Genomic DNA, 24235 nt, shown 5'->3' on the forward strand with positions numbered 1-24235 from the left:
GGGTTTGGTAGGCTCTGGCCTGGGGCCCAACTACACATTAGCTGTCTGGTCCCAATGGACCTGCTTTGGCTGCAAGTGCTTTTTCTTTTGTCCAACGTTTCTGTCTGGCAGCAGTGGCATCTCCAAGGACCCCCTGGCCTCTGAGGGAGGGCGTTTCAGCTTGGATTGTCAGCAGGGTTTGTTAGGCCCAATTTCTTTTGTCCTCTTGTTGCTCGTGCTGCAGAGAGGCTGAATGGTTTCTCATGTCTCAGCAAGCTTGTGTGCAATGGAGAAACCCCCCCCATGATGATCTAAACAATGAATTCAGCTTATCTGGGAGAGGCTGCAGCCTGCGTTGGCTGCCTTGCCCGTACGAGCCTCACGACGTCCGTGGGAGCGGAGAGCTCGGTGAAACACAGCGTGCCTCTTTTGGGAGCAACGCGTGCAGCACTGGACCTGCAGGGACCCAGCACCATGAAGCCATCGCGAGCCTCGCAAGGGCTGCGCCAGCTTCCCCTGGGCTGCGTGCGCTCCACCAGAGCCATTGGCAGGCTTTGGACCAGGCCATAAATACCGTTCCTGAGCAGCAGCCGGCTCCCTGAAGAGGGGGAGCCTGATGGAGACTCTTCACCCTCCAGAGCCAGCCAAGGACCAACTCCCGGTGACCCCAGGAGCTCTGGGCCCTGCAGAGTGTCGCTGATGTCCTGTGTCCCCTAGGCCCTACCTGCCTTTCCCAGCCCCGATGCTCAGCTGGGCTGGCTGTGGGGCTCTGGGCTCTCAGTGGGGTAGCAAGGAGGCTTTGTTCCTTCCCCATGCAGGCTGGGCTGTGCCAAATTGCTGTGGGTTGCTAGGTGACCAGCCCCGCATGGGTATTCTTCCCCTCTGAATAGGGCTTTTCTGTTCCTAAGAAGTTGGAAGAAGTTTCTCTTAAATCCTTCCCTTCCCCCTCTTCCTCTTTTGTTTCCTTCTCCTCCGGGAAATGGGAAGAGGGGCTGAGCCCCATTGTGCAAGGCAAATGTGGTAGGCGAGGAGACCAGGCATTGTGGATGGGCTAGCGGCCCTGAGCCCATGGTTTCCCCCAGAACCCAGCTCTTCTGTATGGCTGAAGCTTCTCAGAGTGAGGAAGAAAACCTTCCCCGAAGGCTTCCCTCAGTGGCAGAGCCCATTCCCCTCCGAGCTCTCCTCTCATGATGGAGCCAACACAGCGAAGGGTTTGGTGCTGTTCAGTTGTCAGGGATAAGTCAAGAGGGTTTGGAGAGAATTGTTTCCTAGTCAAGCCTGGCACAACTCAATGTAGCAAAGCTTGTGGAGGACAGTTATAAACAGCATCCTTGGCAAGAGCCGGGATGCAAGTCCTGGGAGAGTCCCCGACCTGTGTCTGTCATCGGGTGAAAGCGGCAATGCCAGGCAGTGCCAGATCAGCCCCAGCCTCCTCAGTGCAGCTGAACAGACCCGCACTGAGGACCGTGGATGGTGCCATGGTGCCCGGCTACCCCAAAAATCCTCAGCCAGGTCCCTGTGGTTGGCAGGCCAGCAACGTTGTCCCAGTGCCACCAGATGGCAGCTCTTGTCCAGGCACCCGTCAGCATTGTGCTCTATCTGGCTGTCCGTGTCTGGCACTGGCCGTGCCCACGGGCCATTCACAGCTCCAGGGCTGCCCATGCTGCATGGCCAAGTGCCGTAGGCTGGTGCTGTGCTATCATCCCAGTGCCTTTTTTTAACACCCACTTGCCTGAAGGGTTTATGGGCCAGGAGCTCCTTGGGGTGCATGGGGACTCGCACAGGAGAAGAGGTTGGTCCTTGTGAGAGCCGCCCTTGCTGCTGGGTGTCCCCAAGAGCTGCTCCATGGATGGGGGAGCGCAGGACGCTGCACTCCGGGTCTGTGCTGGAGAAGGACGGCACAGATTGCTACACCTTGCACAGTCTCACAACAAATCAAGGATAACAATAACCAAGTGGAACAGTGCAGCGCAAAGTGTGTGCAAAGGGATGGCCTCATCTTGTGCGACACAGCACAGTGCCAGGGACTGCACAAGTGATGGGGCACATGGCAGGATCAGGGCTGGGCATCCTGAGAGACATCTCGGAGAGACACAGCAACTCCCATGCATATGGAGACAAGGTATCACTGTGCTATCAACCATCAACGCCTTTCTCCACTGGCTGCCAGGAGCTCCAGGTTCCTGCTGGGTTTAAAGCAGGATGTTGAACCTCTGATTTGGCAAAGAAATACCCAGCTGTGCTTCAGCATCCCCAGAAGCTGCTGATCTCTGCTGTAGTGAGATCTCTGCCTTTTTGGGGAAGCTCTTGGTGAGTACCAATTAACCATTACTGCAGCTCTGCCCAGGAGTTAACTGCCTTTAGACATTCCCTGCTGGGCTGGGAGACAGAAATCCACCATTTACCCAGCAGGTCTTGCAGGTGCCACATTCCTGGAAGAGCTTTGAATCTTTTGTTTGGTTTCTACTTCTTTTTTTTCATGGCCCGACTGCTCACCTGTCTATAGCAGAAGCAGGGACCGTGTCCAGCTGTGTGCTTGCAGGCACGTAGCTCTTCAGCTGGGGCCTGCAGCCAGCTCTGGAGCAGAAGAAAGCAGCTTGGGGGGTTGCTGGGCTGAGGGACAGGGATAGTGTCTTGGGGACTGCACAAGCAGCACTGCAAGCACTACTGACCCTTGCTGACATCTTGTTGCCAGTCCTAGTTGTCCCACCCTGCTCTCTGGAGACTGCAAGACCTCTGCAGGCCCCTTGGGACCATGTCCTGGGGCTCTGGGCTCCTGTAGCAGTGGCAAAACCCCAACCCAGCTGCAGAGCCTGGATGCTGTGGAGCGCTGGGAGGGGGGTGCTGCGCATACCGCACGCCCAGCTCCAAGCATGGCACATGGCACGATGGAGGCAGCAGATCCAGCTTGTCACTCCTGTTCCTCTTTCCTAGACAAGAAACCAAGGCACAGAGCAGCAAGGTGACCAAGGCAGAGCTGGAAATCACCACCCAGCTTCCCAGCACTCGTGCTTTCTCCGGAGCCATGGCTGGTGTGTAGCCAAATGAGAGCTCCGCAGGTGTTGCAGGAGCGCAGCAGAGGTGTGTGCCTACTCCGGGTCAGCACAAACATTCCCATGCTGGTGACTTGCCAGATGCTATTTACATTCCCAGAGGCAAGAGAGGATTGGACAGGGCCCTTCGTGCACAGGGGCGCTGGGGAAATACACTCTCTTGCCTCTATTGTGTGGATCTCAACTCCTTTCTCCCTGTGTCAAGGGATGTGGCAGCAGGGAAATCCAGTCAGACCAGAAAATCTATTGATAACAAGGGAGGGAGAATGTGATAAAGGAGCAGCCCATGACTTTGTGTTGCAAAAAAAACCAGATGACCTTCTAGCAGCTCCTCTGCACGGAGCCCTGATCTCTGACTGCTGGAGCAGGTCCCTGCAGGCAAACGGCTCCTGGGGGTGCAGCAGTGGCCGGGTCCTCGTGTCCTCCTCGCAGGCACACAGATGCAAGTCTGAAGTTCAGGCAGAACCTGAACCCTCCAGGCCCATCCTGAAAAGGAGATGACGTGGGGCACCGCTCAGCTGTGCTCTGCGCCCAGAGGGGATGGAGGTAGGAGCTGACCGCTCTGTCTGGGCCTGGAGGAGTTTGGCAGTACCTCAGATTCCAGCTTTGGAGTCTGGGGATGCACACGAGCTGTGCTAACGGCAGAGAAGGATCGATCCCCTCATAGGGACACCAGGGCTGTGCCTGTGGTGGAAGCACAACTGCTCTTGCAGGCTTCTGGCTTTGTTGCTTCGTTGGGGCTGGAAGAGAAAACAGAGGGCTAAATATCAAAGCAGCCTAAGTGAAGCCATCGCCTACTCAATTCCTGGGATGCTTGTGGCCTGTTTTGATGCTGCCAAAGCCATTTGCATGCTGGACATGGTGCTGAGGGACTGCGTCAGGCTGGGGCTTCTCAGCTTGGCTGGGCAGCAGGGCTTTCTCAGCCCAATGTCACCCTCGGGGCAGTAAATCCTGGAGAGATGCCTGCGAGCTGAGTCCTGGGAACATCCTGAGGCTCCCTCCCATGGACGGGCTCCAGCGCGTCATCCTTGCCAGGGCATCAGGCAGGGAAGGCACAGCCCCGACCTACCACCCACAGCGGAAACAAGGATGGAGCTCCAACCCATGCTTGGAGATAGTCTTCTGTCCTCAGCCCTGCCCCTCTCCCAAGCTGCATTCCTAGGGGATGGACCCCTTGGCCAGGTGGCTTTGAAGGTCCCATGTTTCAGCAGACCTCAGGGATGTTTGCCCTGCCGAGAGCATGCAGCTCCCCAGGATCAGCCCACGTCCACCCTGGCTGGACTGGAGCAGGCGAGGGAGAAGAAGGCAGCAGTTTGGGTTGTGTTGCCCCAGTTTGCTGGACGCGTTTTCAGCCCTGTGTGCCTGCAGGGGATAATCCAGGGCTCATCTATTGCCTCATCCCTGTCGGAGAGGGGATGACCTTCGGACTGTGTTCGACTTATCTCGGCCGTGGCCAAAGGTGCAGGGCTGACCGCAGGCTCTGCCGTGCACAGCTGCTCGGAGATGACGCTCCGGACAGGCCCTGCGGCCCCAGGGACAGGGCAGCGTGCGGAGGAGACCCAAGCCAGTGCAGCCTGGACGCTGCATACACAGCCCTGACCTGCGTGCCTGGCCTGCGTCTCATCCCGGGGATGTTCTTGCTGTTGTGAGGAGCAGACCAGCGCCCGAGGAGGGGATTAAAGGGTGTTTGCCTGCTGGGCTGGACCCTGCTGGACTGGCCATAAAGATGGGCCCCATCAGCTCCGAGAAGCTGCATCTCCGAGCTTCTTTCTCTACCTGCAGGATGGGATCATACTGTGAGGAGGGACGCCCCATTTCCTTGGACAGCCTTTGAAGTAAAAGGTGGAAAGGCAGAGCCCAGCTCTCAGAGCCGCAGTCGCCACGTGGCAGCGCTTGCACCTCTGGGGCTGTTGCGCTGGTGCCCGCGACCGTGCAAGAGCCTCTGGCCTGGAGGAAAGTGCCCTGCAGCAGGAATGCAGCTCCTGTCCCGTGCGATCGCTGTTTCTCCTGCTCACCTCCTGACTTCGGTTGCAGTAGCAGCTAGAAATCCTGACCAGCGCTGTCTGGGACCATCCGCCTGACGGCGCAGGCAGCACTCGGCGCGGGCAGGCGTTCTGCATGACCCTGTTTCTCACGGGGGGACCTGGCAAGAGGCAGCTTGGCCGAGCCGCTCTCCTCGTTGCTCTCCCAGCTCGCCGTCAGGAAGGGGCTGTGCGTCAGCCTCCCAAGACATCTGCTAATGAATTTTTCATTATGCAAGGGCCTTGCCTCCATAGGCAGCCATATGGCCCCACATTCTCCAGCGGGTCCCACCGAGCAATGCCTTTCAAGTCCAGACTTTGATTTTTCAGGGAAGTTTCCTTTGACCAGGTTTTTGGCACTTCCTTAAATGCACCTCTGACCTATGCTGAACAAATTGAGGCATAAAAAAATCCTCTGGGAGATCTTTGGAAACTGCTTTTTCCCAGCAGGACAGTTCGTCGTGGTAAAGACCGTGAGGCTTTCCTCCACCAACCTGTGGCCGACAGCCAACTGGTGCAAAATGTTCTTATTTTCCTCTCGCTGTCTCTAGCAATGCGGATGGCTTGGGTTTGGTTTCCAAGAAGTAATTACTGGAATAAAAAGCCCAGGCTAAAAATGATACTTGCTGGTTTTCATTGTAATTTCCTTGCGTTCTTTTTCTAATCTTTATTTGGCAACTATTGTTTTTAAAAGGTTTTCACACTTATTTAACTCCTAAATAAGTACCGCCTAATTTTGAGGCGCAGGCCAAGATGCATCCTAGCATAAAACAAGTAAAACAGATGAAGAACTATGCATCTCATTTTTACTTGTAAAACATGAGTAAAAAAACTTATACTGTGGAAATAGAGAGTTGGGAAGGGCTTCAAGAAATCAGCTTCTCCATCCCTCTGGGCAAATATACTGAAGCTGCCTCTCACCAGAGTTTGCGTAACTGGACCATAAAAGTCTCCCGGCTGGTCAGTCTCGGGCTTTCTCCAGGCCACTTGCTCCTGAGCTTCACTCCTTCCGTGCCAGGGCCAGGCTTGCTGAATCCCTCGTGGCTTATGGGAAGGCCCTGAGCTGAGAGCCCGTGAGCCGAGACGGCAGCTCTCGGGGACCGAATCCGCCGTGGCAAGCAGAGGACAACAGTTTTCATCGTTGCTTTGTGATGCCAGCCTGGCTAAGGTGAAGGATCTGCAGGTGCAAGAGCTGGCCCGCTAGCAAGGAGGGGTGCTCGGGGCAGGGTGCCCCACGGCTGCCGTCTCCGCAGCCCCACGTCGCTGCGGGGCAGCCTGCGGACAGAGAAGCAAAAAGGGCATCAAGTACCTCCATTGCTGCACTCACGCTTTCTTTCTCCTGGCTTTTGCTGTTGGGTACTTAAGTCCCTCTTGTTCCCCCTCCTTCTTTCCCTGGTTTTAGCTCCAGCGGGGCTTTAGGCCTCCTGATTTCACCCCTACGTGTCTGAGCAATGCTTTGCACCCCTCCTTTGCTGCCTCTCCTCCTTTCCACTTCTTGCCTGCTGCCTTTTCGCATTTTGGTTACCTGAGACGCTCGGTGCTCAGCCAAGCCCGCCGGCCCCCATTCCCCGTCGCCCTGCACAATGGGAGCATTTGTTCTCTGGAAGTTTTCTTTAAAATCAGCCTGGCCACCTTCCCCTCGTGGTGGCCAAGAGCCGATCAAGTCTTTTCTCCCGCCGTGCCGAGGCCAGCGCTGCCGCTCAGCTCCGCACATGGGACCTCCGCAGCCCGGTTGCTGCAGCCCTGCTCCCGTGTCTGCACCAGGACGGTGTCACCCGTGCAGCCTAGGTGCTTCTTCGGTGCCAGCCCCGGGCCGTGTTGGCCAACCTATAGACATCTACGCGGTTAAAGTCCCCCTGACGACCGGGTCTGGCATTTGGGGGACTGTAGGTAGTTTGTAGGAAACCTTGGCCACCCCACCCCTCGTCAGGCGGTCCATAACGTCGCACCGCACCACCAGCAGCAGTACTGTCCCCCCGGCCTTGGCAGCCTGGCGTGGGGCTCTGCGCACGTCCACGTGGCTGAAGAGCTCCTTTCCACGGGGGCCAGCCCCCTCCTCTTCCTCCCTGCCTGACCTTCCCGAGCAGCCCCTACCCCACCATGCCGCTGCTGTAGTTGCGATATCCCACCAGGTCTGAGCCCTGAGGCCATGCAGGAACTTCCAAGTCTTCTCATTTGTTGGTCCGATGTTGATTCTGGAATGGAAATTACTGAATAGAAATTCTGAACAGAAATTTGGAGAAAAAAAGATTGCCAAACGGACACCAAATTCATCTGAAATTTTTTTTATTTCCATTTTTCTTTGTTTCTTTCTCTGAACTATCAACATCATTGGAGGCTGATCTGGGCAGGTAGGAATTGAAGTGTTGGCGGGGGTGTTTGGATCCTGGGGCATAAGAAGTGTCGAGGAAAGCGCATTTGTGAATACGCCAGCCCAGGTGTGCACAGGAGCTTGTGCAATACGTTGGAGCTTCTCTCCTGGGAGAGTAGAAATAACCGTTGCTTGCTGCGGCTCCCGGAGCACACGTGTGTCTGCAGGGGCTGGGGAAGGAGCCCGGGGGTGTCTGGAGCTGGGTTTCTGGGTTTCCTTGCTGAATCTCTCCTCCCTTCCCCCCCGCTGTAAAATTCATTCTGGTGTGTATTTCCTTCAGTTCGCAGGGTTGCTTTTTTCTTTAGACAAGTTATAACTAAATTAGTCTTGAAATACTGTTTTTGATCCAAGAGACTAAAATGCTTCTATTGAGAAAATGTCAGAACGACCCGCACAGCCCCCCCCAGACCCCGCACACCCGTTTCCCCCCCAGCTAGCCAAAACCGTGCGTTGAATGCAGCACAAATCTGTGACTCGTTCTGGCCGCTGTGAAGCTGCGTGGTGGGGCAGTAAACTGTGAACCCAGGGCATCGGCAGGTACCCGGAGGCGTCTCTCCTCCTTTTGCAGCTTTGCGCGTTTTCCCCCTTGCACGAGCAGACTTTTCCCTGGCGGTGTGCAGGTTTGCACGGGCGGGTTGCCGCACGTGTGCGTGCGTACGGGAGCGCTGCTGCCGGGCCGCAGCCTGTTTTCATTCCTCTGCCTGGACTTTCGGCTGAGTTACGATAAGCTGCCGGGGCTGCAGCGGAGCTCGGCGGGCGGCGGGGCTGCGTCTTCCCACCGCGCGCCCGTGGGGGTCCCTGGGGGTCCGCGCCGCTGAGGCAGGAGCAGAAGCAGCTGGCATTGGATGGTCTTTAAAGTGCACGTTTTAAATGAGAAAGTTATGAAAAGGGGGGGAACCTCACGCAGCTTGTGAGCTGCAAGTGGGTGGCATGAAAGGGAGGCGAAAAAAGGGCATTTCCCTGCTTGTGTGAGTAAATGTTTAATCACCAGCTCGGCAAAAAAGCAGCTCAAAAGTGCCTTTTTTCTCAGCAAGTCTGAACCAGTCAGCCTGGTGCCTCCTCCTCCTCCCGCTGGCTCACACCCTCCCTCCCACCCCTCCGGAGGAATATCCCAGCCTGCTCCAAGGTGCGCGGGGCACCCAGGGGAGCGGGGCCGGCGCCGGGGCTGCGAGGGGCGCGGGCGGCGGAGGCACCCGCCGAGTCGGCAGAGCCCCGCGAAGGGTCCTGGGGGGCTGTGCCGCGGCTGCTCCGGGGGCTGTGCCGCCCGGCATGGGGTCCCCTCGCTGGAGGCGGCTCTGCCTCTTGCTCCTGGCGGGTTTAACATCCTCCGTCATCCTCTACGGGCACTACTACGCCACGGTGGAGGCGCCCACCGGCCAGCGGCTCCTGGCCAGGTAAGGGGGCACGCGGGGCGGAGGGGGCCGGCGGAGGAGGCGCCGCTGCAGCCCGGGGACGGCGAGGGGGGGTCCGGGCTCCCACGGCCGGTTGCTCGGCGCAGGCTACGCCAGCCGGGCTGTTTGCTCCTTGGAGGGGTGCGACCGAAGCGGGCTTTGCCTCGCCGAGGTGTCCCGGGCACCCGGGGGCTGCCAGGCTGCCCCACAGCCTCCAGCCGTGCCCGGGGGAGCCAGAGAGGGACGGGGGGCTGCAGGGGTCCTTGCATGGGTTCAGCCTGCACAAAGAAAGCATCGCTGGGGCCGGGGACAGCTGAGGGTGCTCAGCACCCAGCGGGATCAAACCACCTCCAGCAGCAGCTCAGACCCTCCACGAGAGCCATGTGTCCCTGCTAGCCTGAGTCTGGATTCGAGGTGGCTGATTTGCCCGGGACAGGGTTTGCCCGCTGGCTCCCCGCGTGCCCAGGGCAGCGGTGCTGATTTACACCAGCTCGGTGGCAGGGCAGGGCTGGCCCACAGCCCTTCCCATGGACCCGTGATTTCTTCTCCGCCAGCGCTTGCAAACTCCCGAGGGCTCCAGCATTTCCCAGGCTCCAGCAGTTGGCATCTCCTGTGCCTTGCCTCTGTCTCCCCTGCATCCTCCGCCCTCCCTGGGCCCCTTCATGGGTGCAAGGCTGGGCGAGGGTGCTGGGGAGCCCAGCAGAGCAGGGGGTGTGAGTGAGCCTGCACGGTGCCCAGCCTGCAGGACCATCCTCCTCCTCTCCTGCAAGCAGCAGCAAAGCGATGGTGCGGTGCCAGGAGGGCGCTACGAGTGCCCCTTGCCTCCACGCTGTGCTCCCACAGCCCACCGCTGCTGTGGGGCAGCAGATCCCGGCAGCTGGCGTGATGGAGCCCGGCTCCCCGGTGCTCCTGGGAGAGGCAGGGGGACGCTGCTGGGACCGGAGTGGGTCCTGCCTGGCGCTGGACTACGTGCTGTGGGAGCTGCACTGGGACTTGCTGGGGATGCGGGTGGGACGGGCCAGCGGGGGATCCAGATGCTCGTTTTTGCCCAGCTGGGAGCTGGGAAGTCTCCACCTGATCCATGCTGTCCTGCCGTGTGAGCCTGGTGCAGAGCTCCCTGCTGCCGCCGGGACGGGGCGAGCAGAGGTGCCTTCCTCCCTGCAGCCCCGTGTAGCGGTTGGGGCCGTTTCTGCCCGCGGGCTCAGCGCCGGGTTCGCAGCAATGCCGGCAGCGTCGGCAGCCGCCACGCCGTGCGATGCTTGGGGGCAAGGTGGTGCTGGGGTGCGGAGCGGCTCCCTGCACAGACCTTTACGCCCTGGGAGGGGAAACTGAGGCCCACGAGGGCGGCTGGCTCTGCCCCAGGACCGCGATGGAGCTGGGACTAGAAACCAGCCGAGCCCCTGGCGTGCGGTCCCCAGCTCTTCCCGGGGGCAACTCTGCAGAGGAGCAAACACGGCCGGGAGGAGCAGCTTCCCCTCCTGCCACATCACCGACTGCCCAGGGAAACCTAAACCGCAGCCGACCCCTGCCTGCCCCACTGCTGCCTCTGGCCCTGCGCCGGCACCCACAGCTCTCCTTGAACCCAGGGGGGCTCCGGTCTCTGCATCCCTGCAGGCAGCAGAGGAGGACAGGTTGTCCCTGGCCCGCAGCAAGGCAGCAGAGAGCTCGCGTGAACCCCAAAACCTTCGGGGCGTTTCCCCCCCAACTTTAACCCAAACACTTAAGCCCCAGTCGAAGCAGAGCAAGACTTGTTCACCCTCCTTCCCCGTGCTCATGTGTGCATTGACCTGCAGTTTCTAGTTGTCCATCCTAAGTATAAACCTGAACTAAGCCGTATCTGCCTCGGCAGCTGATACGGACTGTATCTGGAAGTGAAACGTGTGCGTTCGGTGCTCTACACAGACAACACGTGCTCACAGTCCGTACGGTGCCTTCTACTACAGCCTGCGTGGCGAGGCAGCGGCAGTGGGGCACCCGCGCCAGGGCAGGCTCTGCGGGCCGATCTGCAGGGAGCCGAGGGGGCGCGGGAGGCGGGTCACCCCCCCGGTCACGCTGGCTGATGCACGCGCCAAAGCGGCCCGTGTCCTGCTGCCCATGGGTGCTGCCCCCAGTCCCTGCGCTGGGCCAGCCGTGAGGATCCTGCAAAGAGGGGCTCAAAGCCCCGGGGCAAGACGGCTGCCGCGGGGCGCTGCCAGCCGCGTGCTGGTGCAAGCGCCAGCCCTGCCGGCCCCTGAACCGAAGCAGCTCGTGGCCAAGTGCACTTTGCAGGGAGTCAGACCCTCTGCACGCCGGCAGCGAGCTGGTTGCGTGCACATTCATGGGGCTATGTGCCAGCACGCGGGTCCAGCTCGGCACAGCTCCGGCCCTGCTCCCCAGGGGCACCCCTGCAAATCAGGCAATTCCTGCCAGAGAGTTGCCAGGCCCGCTGGTGGCTGTGTCAGCAAGGTGTTGAGGATGAGCGTCCCTCCCTGGCCCCGCGCCAGGGCGCAGACGCCCGCTGCAGCTTGGCACTTTGCAGTGGGGGCTGAGCATTTTGCAGCACTGAGCAAGTGGCCGTGTTTGTGTTGCTGCTCGGGCTCCTTCAAATGGGTTTGCTGGGCTGTTTGTTTAAGATAGCAGCCTTGGAGTGTGCGCTCTTAAACACCTTTATCTTCAGGAAATGGGGAGGGTGGCCGTGCGCTGGAGACGTCATATTTGTTAATTCCTCCGGGGAGAGGGAACGCACCCAGACTTGGCTTTTTCTCGTGCTGGGGACCGTGCCTGGGAGGCTGCGGGCCACTCCTTCCCCGCGAGCCCCATTGTGCATCGAGCTGACCCCGGGGAGGCCTGTCATCTTCTGAGTCAACCAACCATCACAAGGTGCTGGGCCATAACCACTCCACCACATCCTGGGCAGTGACGTCAAGGCCGCTCGGCTCCCCGGCACGCTGTCGGGATGGCGTCAGGTGGCACGCGGCCCGGCACACCCGCGCTCCCAGCTGCTGCCCGCCGGGGCCGGGAGGACGAGTGCTGCCTTTGGCCGCTGCAGCATCAGGGATATCACCGCGGCAGTGCCGTGGGGGAAGCGAGCCCCGGGATGGGCGGACATTTGGGCTGGCTTTATCAGCTCAGCAGAAATCCCGGACCCAGGTGACCGCCGGAACAAACTATGAGCAAGCGCCGTGCATCGCGTTCGGCCGGTGATGGGGGAGGGCCCCGGCGCCTATCAAACATCAGCGAGAGCCAAACGTTTTGTGTTGCCTGTGCCCATCTCCTCCCAAGAAGCCTGGTCGAAATCAGCCCTTAACAACCTCTGCTGCCTTGGATGCTCCTACGACATCTCCAGCAGTTCAGATGGTGCAGGACGAGCTGCTTCCCAGTGCACAGGCTGGCTGCGAGCAGGAGCCCCGTGGCATCCGCAGGCCCAGGGTCTTTGCCCCGGGCCTTGCCGTGAAGGCAGCAGGACATCTCCAGCAAGGAGGAAGGGAAAGATCTTTACCAAGAAACACAAGTGGGAGATCTTGGAGCTGCTTTGTCCCAAGCAGGAGACCTGGGAGCCAGGAGCGACCCTCTGCCCCAGGGTCTGAGTGCTGCAGCCCTCACTTCTTGCTGCTGTGTCTGCACTGGGGCAGCCTGTCCCCAGGCGGAAGGGAGGAGAGGGTGCGCATGAGGACCGTCCTGCCTGGGAAGGGCGCTTGTCCTTCATGGCACAGTGCCTGTGCTCCTCAAGCAGCATCAGCTCAGTGAGAGACAGGAGCAGACCCACAGGGCTGCAGCCCCTTCTCGCTGACAAGTGACTTGCAAAGTCCTCGTGAAGCAGGAGCACGAGGGGTCATCACCGCTGGGGCTGGAGGCACGTCCTGCTCCTGGTGGCTTTGGGGACGGAGCAATGCACGGAGCAGCTGCATGGCTGTCCAGGGCTCCCAGCACCCGGGGGAGAGCATAGGTGCCCTCTGCAAGGGATGGCGTGAGCAGAGCAGGTCTGCCCTCAGCACCTTGCCCCTTTGCTATGGGTCACGCAGGCCCTGAGATACGTGTGCAAAATCAGAGAGACCCTGCCAGGGCTGCCCCGGCTGCCCGCAGCTCTGCCAGGCACAAGGGTTTAACCTCCAGGTCAGGCACTCGCAGGGCCTCCAGCCAGCTCCCCGCCATCCTGGGGCAGCTTTTGGCCGTCCTGGGGCTCGTGGAGGCAAAAGCTGGTGGGGATGAGAGCACCTTGTGTTCATGTTGGACACGGGGAGTGAAGGCCACCATGGACATAGGCTCTAGTAAGGAAACTGAGGCAGGGCTGCTTGCAGTTGTGCTCAGAGGGATGCAGGGAGGAGACCCTTGCTTTCAGCCTGCTGTTTTGGGGTGCATGAGTCCTGTCCTTAAACATGACCTTGTCTACAAGGGCATTAGAGGACACCGCCTGGGCTGTGCTGTCTATTTGCCAGGAGAAGGGCTGAGTCCTTCTGCAATCTGTCGTGCCTCGAGGTGCCATGGTGGGAGCGACGGCAAAAGCCACAGCATTCAGTGGAGCTTCCTGCCACCCTTGGGGAGCCCTGTTTGCCCTGGACCTCATGGGTCCTTGGACAGTCTCCATCCTCAGAGGTTTTCAAAGTACAGCTGGATGCAGCCCTGTGCAAGCTGGTCGGACCCCATCACTGCCCTCGCTTGGAGCAGCAGGTTGGACCAGACCCTCTTGAGGTCCCTTTCAACCTGAGTTATCCTGGGAGCTGAGGATGGGGAACCAACAGGTTTGAGGCCGCTGTGCTTCATGTCCTGTTTCAGGGAAGGAGAGCTGCAAAGCCTGGGGGTGCACCGAGCAGCGCGATACCGGGGTGTGCGGGAGGGTGCCAGAGCCCTCGGGGCGATGCCGTGAGCAGGGCGCCACGGGAATCTTGGGGCTCTGCCTGGACATCCCTGTGCTGGGGAAAGGCTGTGGCAGGACATTTCTGCAGGTTCAGCCTCTCAGCTCATTTTCCCTTCGTTTTGCCCCCCACAGCTGCAGCGATGTGGCTTAACATCAACAGCAAACGAGCTTAGCAGGTGGGCTCAGGAAGGAAAACAGCCCACAGAGTAGTTTAGCTACCAGAGTTTGATTTGCAGCTTCTTCCACTGAAGGCATCCTTTGTGGCCAAGAGCAACTCGTTCCTGTGTTTCTCAGGATGACCCAGCCTCAGACATCTAGGGGGGATAAACCCCCCTCACTGGCAGGAAAGGGTTAAGAGGAAGGTGATGAGGCAGAGGTGCACACCTGGGGCTGAGCTGGGCTGATGATGAGGGGCTTGGGTGGAGGAAGGCAGAGCTGGGAGAGGCTGGTAGGGATGCAGCTCCTGAGGAGTCATGAGCCTGGTGAGCGAGGGGGTAAGATTTCAGGGTTTGCTGGTGGGCTGAGCCTTGGTGGCTTGGAAAAAGAGCATGTGGCCCAACTGGGGAATGGACGTGTGTGTTTACTTGGGAGATGTGTGCCATCACGGTGCTTCGGAGGGGTCCCTTTGCAGGAGGCGGTTCTGGCTCTGGTTTTGGACTGGGGGGGGTTATTCGGTTCCCAGCTCAGCAGGCTCCAGGCTCCTGCTGATGGGGCACGTCACCCTGGAGCTGGAGATCTCCCACGTTGGGAGATCAAGAAACAAATGAGGCTTTGGCGGCTTGCTGGGGATTAAGCCGCACGCGAGCTCCTGTGATGGTGTGCTGCAGCTACGTGCAAAACACTGCTTGCAGCTGCTACGAGACTCTTAAAACTCACTGCGAGGGTGAGCTTTGCTTAGAGTGGTGTACACTGCCTGTGACTGGAGGAAAGGGGCTAAAAGAGCAGCTTCTAGTCCCTGTTCTGGAGGTCTTGTATGGCCTTCAAATGTCCTTCTGTATTTCAGTAGGTGTCTTGCTGTGCGTGGACCTTGCCAGGATAGTTCAGGTCTCGTCCGGAAGCCGAGGGAACAGGCAAGTTCAGTCAGGCTGGATTTATTTAGATGCTCGCAATGATAACACCAGAAATGCCTTGCAGAAAGTTGCAGCTCGCCTTGCAGAAAGTTGCAACTCTGGAATATTTTACTGCCTTGTATATCTGCCCCCCCAAAAAAGGGGGAGTTAGAGAGAAAATCCACACTGAGAGGCTCGTTGCAGCCTGAGAGCCCAGCGAGGGTGTAAACCGGCAGCGTTGCAGGCTCCGGGTGCTGCAGGGAGCTGCTGTGCACCGGCAGGGCTGGGAGGATGAGCAAAGCCACGGCGGGGAGCGGAGCGGCATGCTGTGGCTGGGTCCACTGCAGGATCTGGTCTTCAGCGGTAGTTCCCCTGTGTCCATGGCCGCTTGAGCGGGTGTCTCCCATCCTCTCTTGCTGCCCGCTGGTGGTGCAGCACCAGCCCTCCGAGGTTGCGGTGCTCCGGTGGCGCGAGGCCACGGAGAAGGGCTGCCAAACTGTGGGCTAATAAATCTCCTCCCCTAACAAGAGGCCCCCCCGAGCCCCTTGGAGAGCGCTCGGCAGCCCCCGCGAGGGGCCTCCTCCGATCCCTCCTCGCCCAGGCCCCACCTGTAACCTAGCCCTGGGCCGATTTTGGCCTCCCAGTGTTTCCCCAGGTTGTTTGCACAGCCCCTTCCCTTCTCTCCGCTCCCCAATCCAGCGGCATGCCAGAAACCCTCCAGGCCCATAAATATGCATTAGGGGAGCTGTAAAATGCAGTGAGCATCCGAGGGAACGAGCTCTCCGCAGACAGTGGCTACTCTATGCGCACAAGGGCCAGCTTTCAGCCCGAGCCCCCCGGCCGGCTCCCCGGGCCCCGGTGGTGGCCCGTTGGCCGTGCTCGGAGCATCACTCGCTCCCTGTGGATTGCACAGTCCTACGCCCACCGGCACTGGGTTTGGGAGCAGGAGGTCCTGGCATCTCAGGGCAGCGCCCGGAGCCATCCCACCCCGTCACGGGAGCTCTCGGGGGTGGCGATGCTCCGTGCGGGATGGCCCGGCGCTCCCGGGGAACCACGGGGAAACCCAGTGCCCGCCGAGCATCGCCTCGCCGGCGGGGCCAAGGGAAGCGGAGCACCGCTCTCCACCTGCCTCTACCTGTCCCCGGGCTCCTGGGCAAACATCCCCGAACAACGGGGCCCTTGTCTGCGCCACAATGCAGGCGTTTCAGCGGGAGCACCTGCAAACCTGCGGCGCCGGGGGTGCTTTCAAGGGCTCTTCTGTGCCGGCATGAATGGGAGCCTGTCTGCCCTGCGGTGGGGGGCCGGCGCCGCAAACCTGCCTGTCCTTTGTGCCGAGCACGGGGCGGTCTGGGGGCACCCTGAGATGCTGGTGGGGGAACGCTCTGCCTCTGTCTCCTACTAGTTGACTGTAGAGGTGTTGGCACAGAGGTGATTCCTTTGCCTTGCAAGGGCAGAATACGTCTCCCTTCCCTGATGTGCTTCTAGGCTTGGAAAACTGGATGTGGACCCAGTTAGCAAGTACCCAGCACCGCAGAGGAAGAAAAATCCTTGGGGTTGTCCAAGCCCCTTCTGTTCCCTGTGGCAAAGGGCTTTTGGAGACGCAGCAGGACGGCAGCTTCGGGCTCAGAGTCATTCAGCAGTCCCTGTTTCATGTCCCCAGGTGCTGGTGGAAAGGCTTTTGTCCAGCGCTAAGTCAGTAGTGTGTGGGATCAGGGTACGTCCCAGCCAGCCCCGGGATGGTGGGACCACCTCATCCTTGCACGTGTCCAGGTCCTATGGCAGGGCTCGGTGTCTCTCCTCTTCCATCGCCTCTCCGGGGTGGCTGTGCCGAACGTCCGGTTACTCTGTGCTTTCACAGCTGCTCGGGCTCGCCTTGTGCTCACAACTCTTGGGTGATGCGGTGTATCTGGTGGGGTTGGGGACACTTGAAGCAGATTGGGAACAACCCCTTAGTTATTCTTTTCCCATTCTGCTACTGAACAAAATACTTCCTAGCTTTCCAATGCCAGGGAAATTTAGGCTCTGCACCAGGTCTTACTGACAGCATCACCAGCCTGGTCACAGCCTGTTTGCCAACACTAAAAACTTGTACTGTGTGCCTGGAAGAATCTCCAGAAGCTCTCGGTTTCCAATTGCTTTTTCCAAAAAAACAAATAAATGTAGCCTCCTGGACTTCCCAGCTTGCCCCAGCCATGTCTTCCTACTTGGGTTAGGGAAGAGCATGAGAATTTCTCAGCATCTGCAGCGATGGTAGAAAGCGCTGGAGAGATTTGTGGCCCTCTGGGCCTCTCAGGGTTTCCCCAAGGCAGCAAGCTGGGCTGGATGCAGTTTTACAGCGAGCGGTGTACGTGCGGTGGCTGGTGAGATCCTGGAAGTGGGGCTCCCTGGGGAGATGATGGCTGGTTTGGAAGAGGATTTGCTGCAAACTCTTCCATCCTGTGCTTTCTGCACAAGCCCAGCATTTTGCAAATCTGCAGCTCCGCTTGCAGAAGGACACATGAGGCGGGATGGTGGTGGGCCCAGGCAGCAGAGCTTGAGGGTGGCCTCGATGGAGGTGACTTGGCCCTCACCCGTGGCTCTGGACTCGTGTGGTGGATCTCGCCGGTGTGGCGGTTTGATGTCCCCTCCCCAGCTGAGCCTCTGCTGCCCTCTCATTCCAGCCTGCTGCAGCCGGAGCCGCTGGTCCTGGCTCCTTCGGAGACGCTGAGCCGAGCAGGGAGCCGTGGCTGGGCCCAGGAAGGCGGGTCGGAGAGGTAAGCAGGGGACAAGGTGCCCGTGCCGCGCCGGTCCCCGCAGGAGCGGGGGGAGTCTGCCCTGCCGCCTTCGGGTTCCCCCATCCCCACGCGACAGATTTCTAACTCCGTTATGTGTTCCCCCCCTCTTCTAGAGGGAAGTCCTTTAAACCTTCCTCTGAGCTGCTGAAGCCCAAACTCGCCAAAACCCAGGTAATAATTAGCAAAATGTTATCAGTGTCTGGTGCTTTCTCCTTGTCGGGTTTTGTTGGTTCAAGGTCTGTGTGGGGAAGCCGAGGAGAAATTTTGCTGCCACGCCTGGCCCCGGTGCGCGCGCTTGCCTGCACCGTGCTGGCGTGGCAAAGCTGGTTTGAACCCCGCTGGGTCCCCTCGCAGGCAAAGCCCAGCTCTGCTCAGCACCGGGCTGGCGACGGGGGTGTCCGCCCTTGTGCTTTTCAGGGATGTTTTTGCTATGATAACAGCTCTGGCCGAGCCTCACTGCTTTAATTCCGTCCGAGGAAAATACAACTGAACCAGTGCAAAACAAAGCAAAACTGAAGTCCTCGTGGTGGCAAGGAAATGCCAGGGTCATTAACCATGTCTGGGAGGCCCCTTAGCAGAAAATGACCCTGGAGGAGATGTTAAGTCTTCTTTCAGAAAGCCGTTTGTGCTCTCCGAGTGACTTTATGAGCCCTGATCCTGCCAGCCCTGGTGAGGGGGTACCAGAGGTGTTTTGCAGCTGGGGAGACTGAGGCACGAGGGAGTGACCCAGTAGTAAGTGGGCTGGACAAGGAACACTTCTGTCTCTGGATTTGTCCTTTCCTTGGTGACTGCCGAGTGATGGAGATGTTAATGGGGAGGTGTATCCAGCCTGGAAACTGAGCCATGGTCCTCTCTCCCTTCCAGCCCAGCACTTGCCTCCGCTCGGTGACGGCCAGAGCAAAGGCAGACCCCAAGTTTGGGGAGCTCTTCCACTTCGACGTCCCCGTGCTGATGTGGGACCAGCACTTCAGCCCGGAGACCTGGGACAGGCTGAAGGCGCGACATGTCCCATACGGCTGGCAAGGCTTGTCCCACACAGGTACAGCACCCAACTGGGGTGGGGGTGCCGGCAACGGAGGGGCGAGGAGGGCGATGGGAGGGCTGCCCAAAGGGGATGGGGGAGCCCAGCAGAAGGGACTGAAGCTGTGCGGTGGGTGGAGAAACCCTGGAGGGAAGCTGGGGATCTGTTTCTCCTCCCACCCCTCCCTCCAGGGAGCGGCGGGGAGGGGATGGCTTTGCAAACACCGCTTGCTGCGTCTTGTGACATTTTCCCTGAATAAAAGCTTCAGTGTCTGCATGATTATTAACTGGGGCCCAGAGGACCTCGGACAACCCGCTCCATTGTTGCAGATGGAGATTGTTTCCCTTCCTACCCCAAACCTACTCTCTGCTCTTCTCCAGCAGCCGCCGGCTTCAATCCCTGGATTGTGAAGGGTGGAGGGGAGTGCGGGGGGCAGCAGGGGGAGGAAGCTGGGGAAGAAGCAGGCTGGCAGTGGGCAGCGCAGCTGCAAGGAGGCATTGTTGGAAGGGGAAAAGGCCAGCCGGCACTTGCATCAGCATCCGCAGGGCCGGGCCGGGAGCGCTCCGGATGCGTCCCTGTGCCTAGCACCGCATCAGCGTGGCTGCTATCCGGAGCTGGCTTAGAAATGTGGGGGGCTATGAGGAGCTGACACCAGGGCAAGCCCAGGATAGAGGAGGGTCTGGCCTGTGACTGCCACCACAGAGAGAGGATTCAGCCTTTCTGGGGGCTACAAAGCACTTTAGCTGGTGTCCATCCATCCTACCTTGTAGGGCCCCTCCTCTGCCTGAGGATGGCATGGACTTTCTCGTGTGCTGCTCATAGATGTCCTCCCGTGCAAGCTTGTCTGTGCACACTGTCACATGCCTGTTGCTAACGCACTGTGCTGGCTCGCCCCTCTCCCCCGAGCCCGCGCTGGCACACGCCTTTCCCCCTCTTTGTGTCTCTGCTGACCGACTCTGTCCTGCTCCGTTTCAGCCATCGGCAGCACACTCCGGCTCCTCAACGCCTCCTCCAACAGGCGCCTCTTCGACAGAGACGACTTCCCCAAGGGCTGCGTGCGCTGTGCCGTGGTGGGCAACGGCGGCATCCTCAACGGCTCGCGACAGGGCAAGGAGATCGATGCTCATGACCTGGTGTTCAGGTAGGGCTGCTCTGCCAGGGCCTGGCAGCTGGCTGGGGCCCGTGTCCAGGCAGGATGGGTCTGGGAGCCTGCAAAAGTCTCCTGTGGGGATGGGCAGTGGGTCAGGGTTGCCCAAAGCCCCTGCACCCTTGGGAAGTTGCTGGGGGAAAGTGCAGAGACTACTTTCTCATGGTCTTGCAGCAATGACTGTCATTGCTGGGGTCCAGTGTTGATTTAATGGTTGCTGAACCACTCCCATTGGCAACGTGTTCACCATAGTGCTCCATACCTGTTTTCTCGTGATGACATAACCAGGATGAACTCCAGCCATCCCTGGCTGGTGTGGAGTGAGGATTATCTCGCCCACGAGGGTGGCATGAGCACTGGCCCACAAAGAACACCCAGCCCTGGACACGCATCCTACAATCCTCCCACAGGCTCAACGGCGCTGTGATCAAAGGCTTCGAGGAAGATGTTGGTACCAAGATCTCCTTTTATGGTTTCACAGTGAACACCATGAAGAACTCCCTTATTGCCTATGAGGAGTATGGCTTCACCCAGATACCCCAGGACAAGGTGAGATGCCCTGGGCCCTCAGGGGTGGAGGGCTTGTCCCCCAAGGGCAGACTACAACTTGCCCCCAGAACCTTCTCCAAGTCTTGAGAGACCTTGGTCCTACCAAAGCACCGTGTGTCTGCTCCTGTGCCCCCACTGCAGGACCTGAGATACATCTTTGTCCCCTCGGACGTGCGCGACTACGTCATGCTGAAGTCGGCCATCCAGGGCAGCCCAGTCCCCGAGGGCTCAGACAAGGGTGATGAGTGAGTAACTGCCTGGCCTCCCTGCAAGCACCCCCAGCACCTCCAGACTGGCGTGGCACTGGCCTGCTGTCATCCGTGTGAAGGGTGAACGCGCCATAGTGGGTGAATGCGCCAGTGCCAGCTGCGATCCATGGGGATTACCCAGCCCGCCTGCCCCGTGGGATGGGGCGCTCCTCCTATCCCTTCTCGCTCCTTCAGGGCACTGCAGGAGTGTGACTTGCCTGCCATCACCCAGGAAGCTGGGACACGGCAGAGTCACTCTTCTGCCTCCTCTTCCCTCTAGGAGCCTGTTGGTTCCTATGACTCATTTTTGGGGCTGTATTGGGCACTAAAGACCCTTGCCCAGGGTATTGAGCAGCAGCCGAGACGTTGCAATACAAACCAAAGCTCAGTGTCTTGCTGAGTTTCTGCCTTGGGAGCTGAATGGGAGGCTCGGTCCAGAGAGCAGAACATGTTGTAGCGTAGTCAGTGCTCTCACGCTGCCTGGCTCCTTCAGCTGACACATTTGGTGGCCTTGTGGGATAAATCCCAAGTGGTCCCAGGACTTCTGTGACATGAATTCTGCTTTTTCCTTCTCCCTGATGCAGGCCACAGAAGTATTTTGGACCAGAGGCATCTGCAAAGAAGTTCAAGCTGCTGCATCCAGATTTCCTACACTACCTAACAACAAGGTAAGGAAATCGAGGGGCTGCAAGGCAAACTTAACTCAGCCTCCTGCGCGCTCCTCTTGGGCACTGGCTCTGCACGGGTCTGCTCCTCGCTCAACTCTCCATCACCAGCTATAGCAAGACCACTTCATTCCCAGGCTCTCTCTTCTGTATGATCTTGCAGCTGCTCCCCGCCATCAAAACAGTCCCAGTTCACCCTAGACATTGGAACTGCCTCTGTCCTGTTCTGTGTGGCAAAGGCCAAGAGATTTCCACCTGCGCCACTGCCATTTAGCACAAGACAACGCATGTCATTTCATAGCAGGAAGATGAGAATTCTACATCTTCATCATCTTCACCTTGCCTTTGTTTCCCCCAAATTAGTTGGCCAATATTGACCTAGTCTAACAGGAGCAAAGGTAGGGACCAAAGGGATTATCTTTTTCTGTTTCATGAAAATAGGCGGCTGGGTCAGGGTGATTGAGAGCAGTGGGGAGGTGCCCTCTTAGCATCCTGCAGGGAATGAGCTGAACCTTAGTAGCAGGCATCAGAGAATCCAGAAGACAGTTATGAATGCACGAGAGGATGCATTTCAGTTGCTGCTTCTGCCTTATCAGACACCAGAGACTCCAAGTGCCTGATGCGCACTGGAAAGGCAAGAGGTTTTGCTGCTGTAGTGTTTGGGGCCCTCAGTGCTGTGATGGCTGGTGGAGGTCTCTCTAACCTGCTGTCTTTGCTGACAGGTTCTTGAGGTCAGAAATCATCAATACTCAGTACGGCTACCTCTACATGCCCAGCACTGGCGCACTCATGCTCCTGACAGCACTGCATACCTGTGACCAGGTAAGAGGCCGCAGGACCATCTTCCCCGAGCACCTGGAGGGGGCTAGCCGCCCTCCTGCTGCCCAGAGCCTGCAAATGGCCCATCCATTATGTGGCAGAGCTTGGTGTGGGATAACCTGCTCTTCTGGGGCTTCTGATGGGGATGAGCATGTCCTGGTGGAGCTCACTGGTTGCTGTCCTACACGTGTCACAGCTACAGACTCTATGATTCCACCTGACCCTATTCCCATCCTTTGCCAATCTCTTTCATCACCCTCCCTGCAGGTCAGTGCCTATGGGTTCATCACTGACAACTACGAGCAGTTCTCAGACCACTACTACGAGCTGGAGAAGAAACCGCTGCTGTTTTACGCCAACCATGACATGATGCTGGAGGCAGAGCTGTGGAAGAGCTTGCATCGAGCAGGGATCATGAAGCTTTACCAGCGGTGAGGCAGGGCAGCTGCCCAGAGGGTCAAGCCCCTCGGACTCTTGCTGTGTCACAGAAGTGGTTCTTCTCCTCTTTCCTGAAGGCCCCCTTCACTTTCCTAAGGCCCTCCAGGACTTGTAGACTAGCTGTTGTGGCACAGGCCCTCTACACTTCAGTTGCTGGCAGCTGCCCACCAACTTGGAGCTGGGCAGCAGTGCAGGTAGTGATGGTGGTAAGGGGCAGGCCAAAGGGGTTAGGGAAATGCAGCAACATTTCCTCGGGGATCTGCAGGAACTTGTTTTGTGGCCTAGTGTAACTGAACATGGCCTTTGTGGCACCAAGAAGCACCACTGCACGTGGCTGTGACCTCCCAGTGCCGTGAACAGCTCTGTGGGGCAACAGCAGCCCCCTGGGAAGAACTGTGCTTGGCTGCCAGGAGGGGCAGGATGATGGTGGAAGAGGACACTGGAGAAGTGTGGGTGTAACAGCCCCACTTTTTTTTTTTTTTTCCTTCCCTTCCCTGGAGATTTACAGCCTGCTTTCTATGACTGTAAAGCCTCTGGCTGGAGAACACCAGCTGGTCCTTTACCTTTCTATCATACTCCAGCACCAAGACCCATCAGCCCAAATACTCCTCACCATGGTGAGACCACAATGGGCATGAATCCTTAGAGCAGACAGTTTAACTAACCAGAACGGTGGTGTGTTTGGAGGACACCTCTCTTGGCCTGCATAAAGCCTGACTGCCACAAAGCTCTGGATTGACACACACATCTTTCCAGAAGGATCTCTTTGCCTCTATCACCAGAAGACAGCAGAGGCTTGCCTGACTTCTGTGACAGACATAAGGATATAATGTGTCTGCAGTTTTTTCTTTTCCCATTTTCTATGTTGTGTTGGTCAAGGCAATGAAGTGTCTTAAAAAAAGAACATATCCATCAGGTAAGACAAGGATTACTGCAGCTCCACTGGGGCATCAAAAAGGTGGGTGGCCTTTGATCCTCCAGGAGAGGAGTTAGCCTAGTGCCCCCTCCCCCCCCTTTTTTTTTTTTTTGCACTGGGATCATGCGATGCCCTCCACATGCTTTAAGAAAGCAGCTCCCCACCCCCAAACCAGCTGGGTTAGGGAACCAACAGCTCATGGTGCAAGTCTAAGCTATCATCAGTCTCATTAGGAAAAAAAAAAATCCAGGAGGAAAAGGTCTTGAACCCCTCAGCTCCATGCTGTAAGCCAATGCTGCATAACTAGGGGCTGCTCCTCCAGCAGCTGGAGGCTGGCTGGAGGGATGGCACTACACAAGGGAGGGGATGGTGTAATCTGAAACATTTTCCCACTTTGTATAATTGCATAAATGTTGAATGACCATTTTCTTTTATGCCTGCTTCTGTTGTTTTGGCAAATGGGGTGGGGTGACACTGACACACACACATGCCCCCACCACCTGTGGAAAGGCTGTAGCACACAACAGAGTGAGGCTTAGACTTGGGAATAGGCATAAACAGGCAGGGATGGGGAGAAGGATGGGAGCAGGGTTAAACCCACAGCCCTCCCCAGAGGCAGGGAGGCCTGGTTCACTCACCCAGCAGGTGTTAGCCACAGCCGATGACTGAGCCCAGTGTACCAAACCAGAGGGCCACTGTGACAACTTGCCTAAGCTGGTTTGAGCACAATATTTCTCACTTTAGATGTTATTTGCTGTCAGCTGGGGAGAAGCACATAGCTGCAGAGATGGTAAGAGAGTCTGGCAATTAGCCAGGAAACCTCAAAAAAACCTTCAATATGTTTTAGTCTGTCTTCAAGGCAGCAGGCTCAATTCAGCTACTTTGAAAGCATGTTAGGGAAGGCTAGTCAAAAGTTTGTTTTAGATGTAATCTCTAATGTGGAGACCATCTTGTGTTCTC

The 24235-nt window shown here is 58.3% G+C and overlaps 1 protein-coding gene across 1 annotated transcript; it reads left to right on the forward strand.

The window, feature by feature from the left end:
* Positions 1-8561: 8561 nt before the first annotated feature.
* Positions 8562-23709, forward strand: ST6GALNAC2 (ST6 N-acetylgalactosaminide alpha-2,6-sialyltransferase 2). The gene is made up of 10 exons (XM_026103903.2): positions 8562-8818; positions 17359-17451; positions 17586-17643; positions 18337-18511; positions 19469-19634; positions 20051-20189; positions 20331-20434; positions 21022-21105; positions 21825-21924; positions 22189-23709. The coding sequence occupies exons 1-10, from the start codon at positions 8694-8696 to the stop codon at positions 22354-22356; spliced, it is 1212 nt and encodes a 403-aa protein (XP_025959688.2). The 5' UTR covers positions 8562-8693; the 3' UTR covers positions 22357-23709.
* Positions 23710-24235: the final 526 nt, after the last annotated feature.

Source organism: Dromaius novaehollandiae, chromosome 18 (genome assembly GCF_036370855.1).
Source record: "Dromaius novaehollandiae isolate bDroNov1 chromosome 18, bDroNov1.hap1, whole genome shotgun sequence".
Lineage (NCBI taxonomy): Eukaryota > Metazoa > Chordata > Aves > Casuariiformes > Dromaiidae > Dromaius > Dromaius novaehollandiae.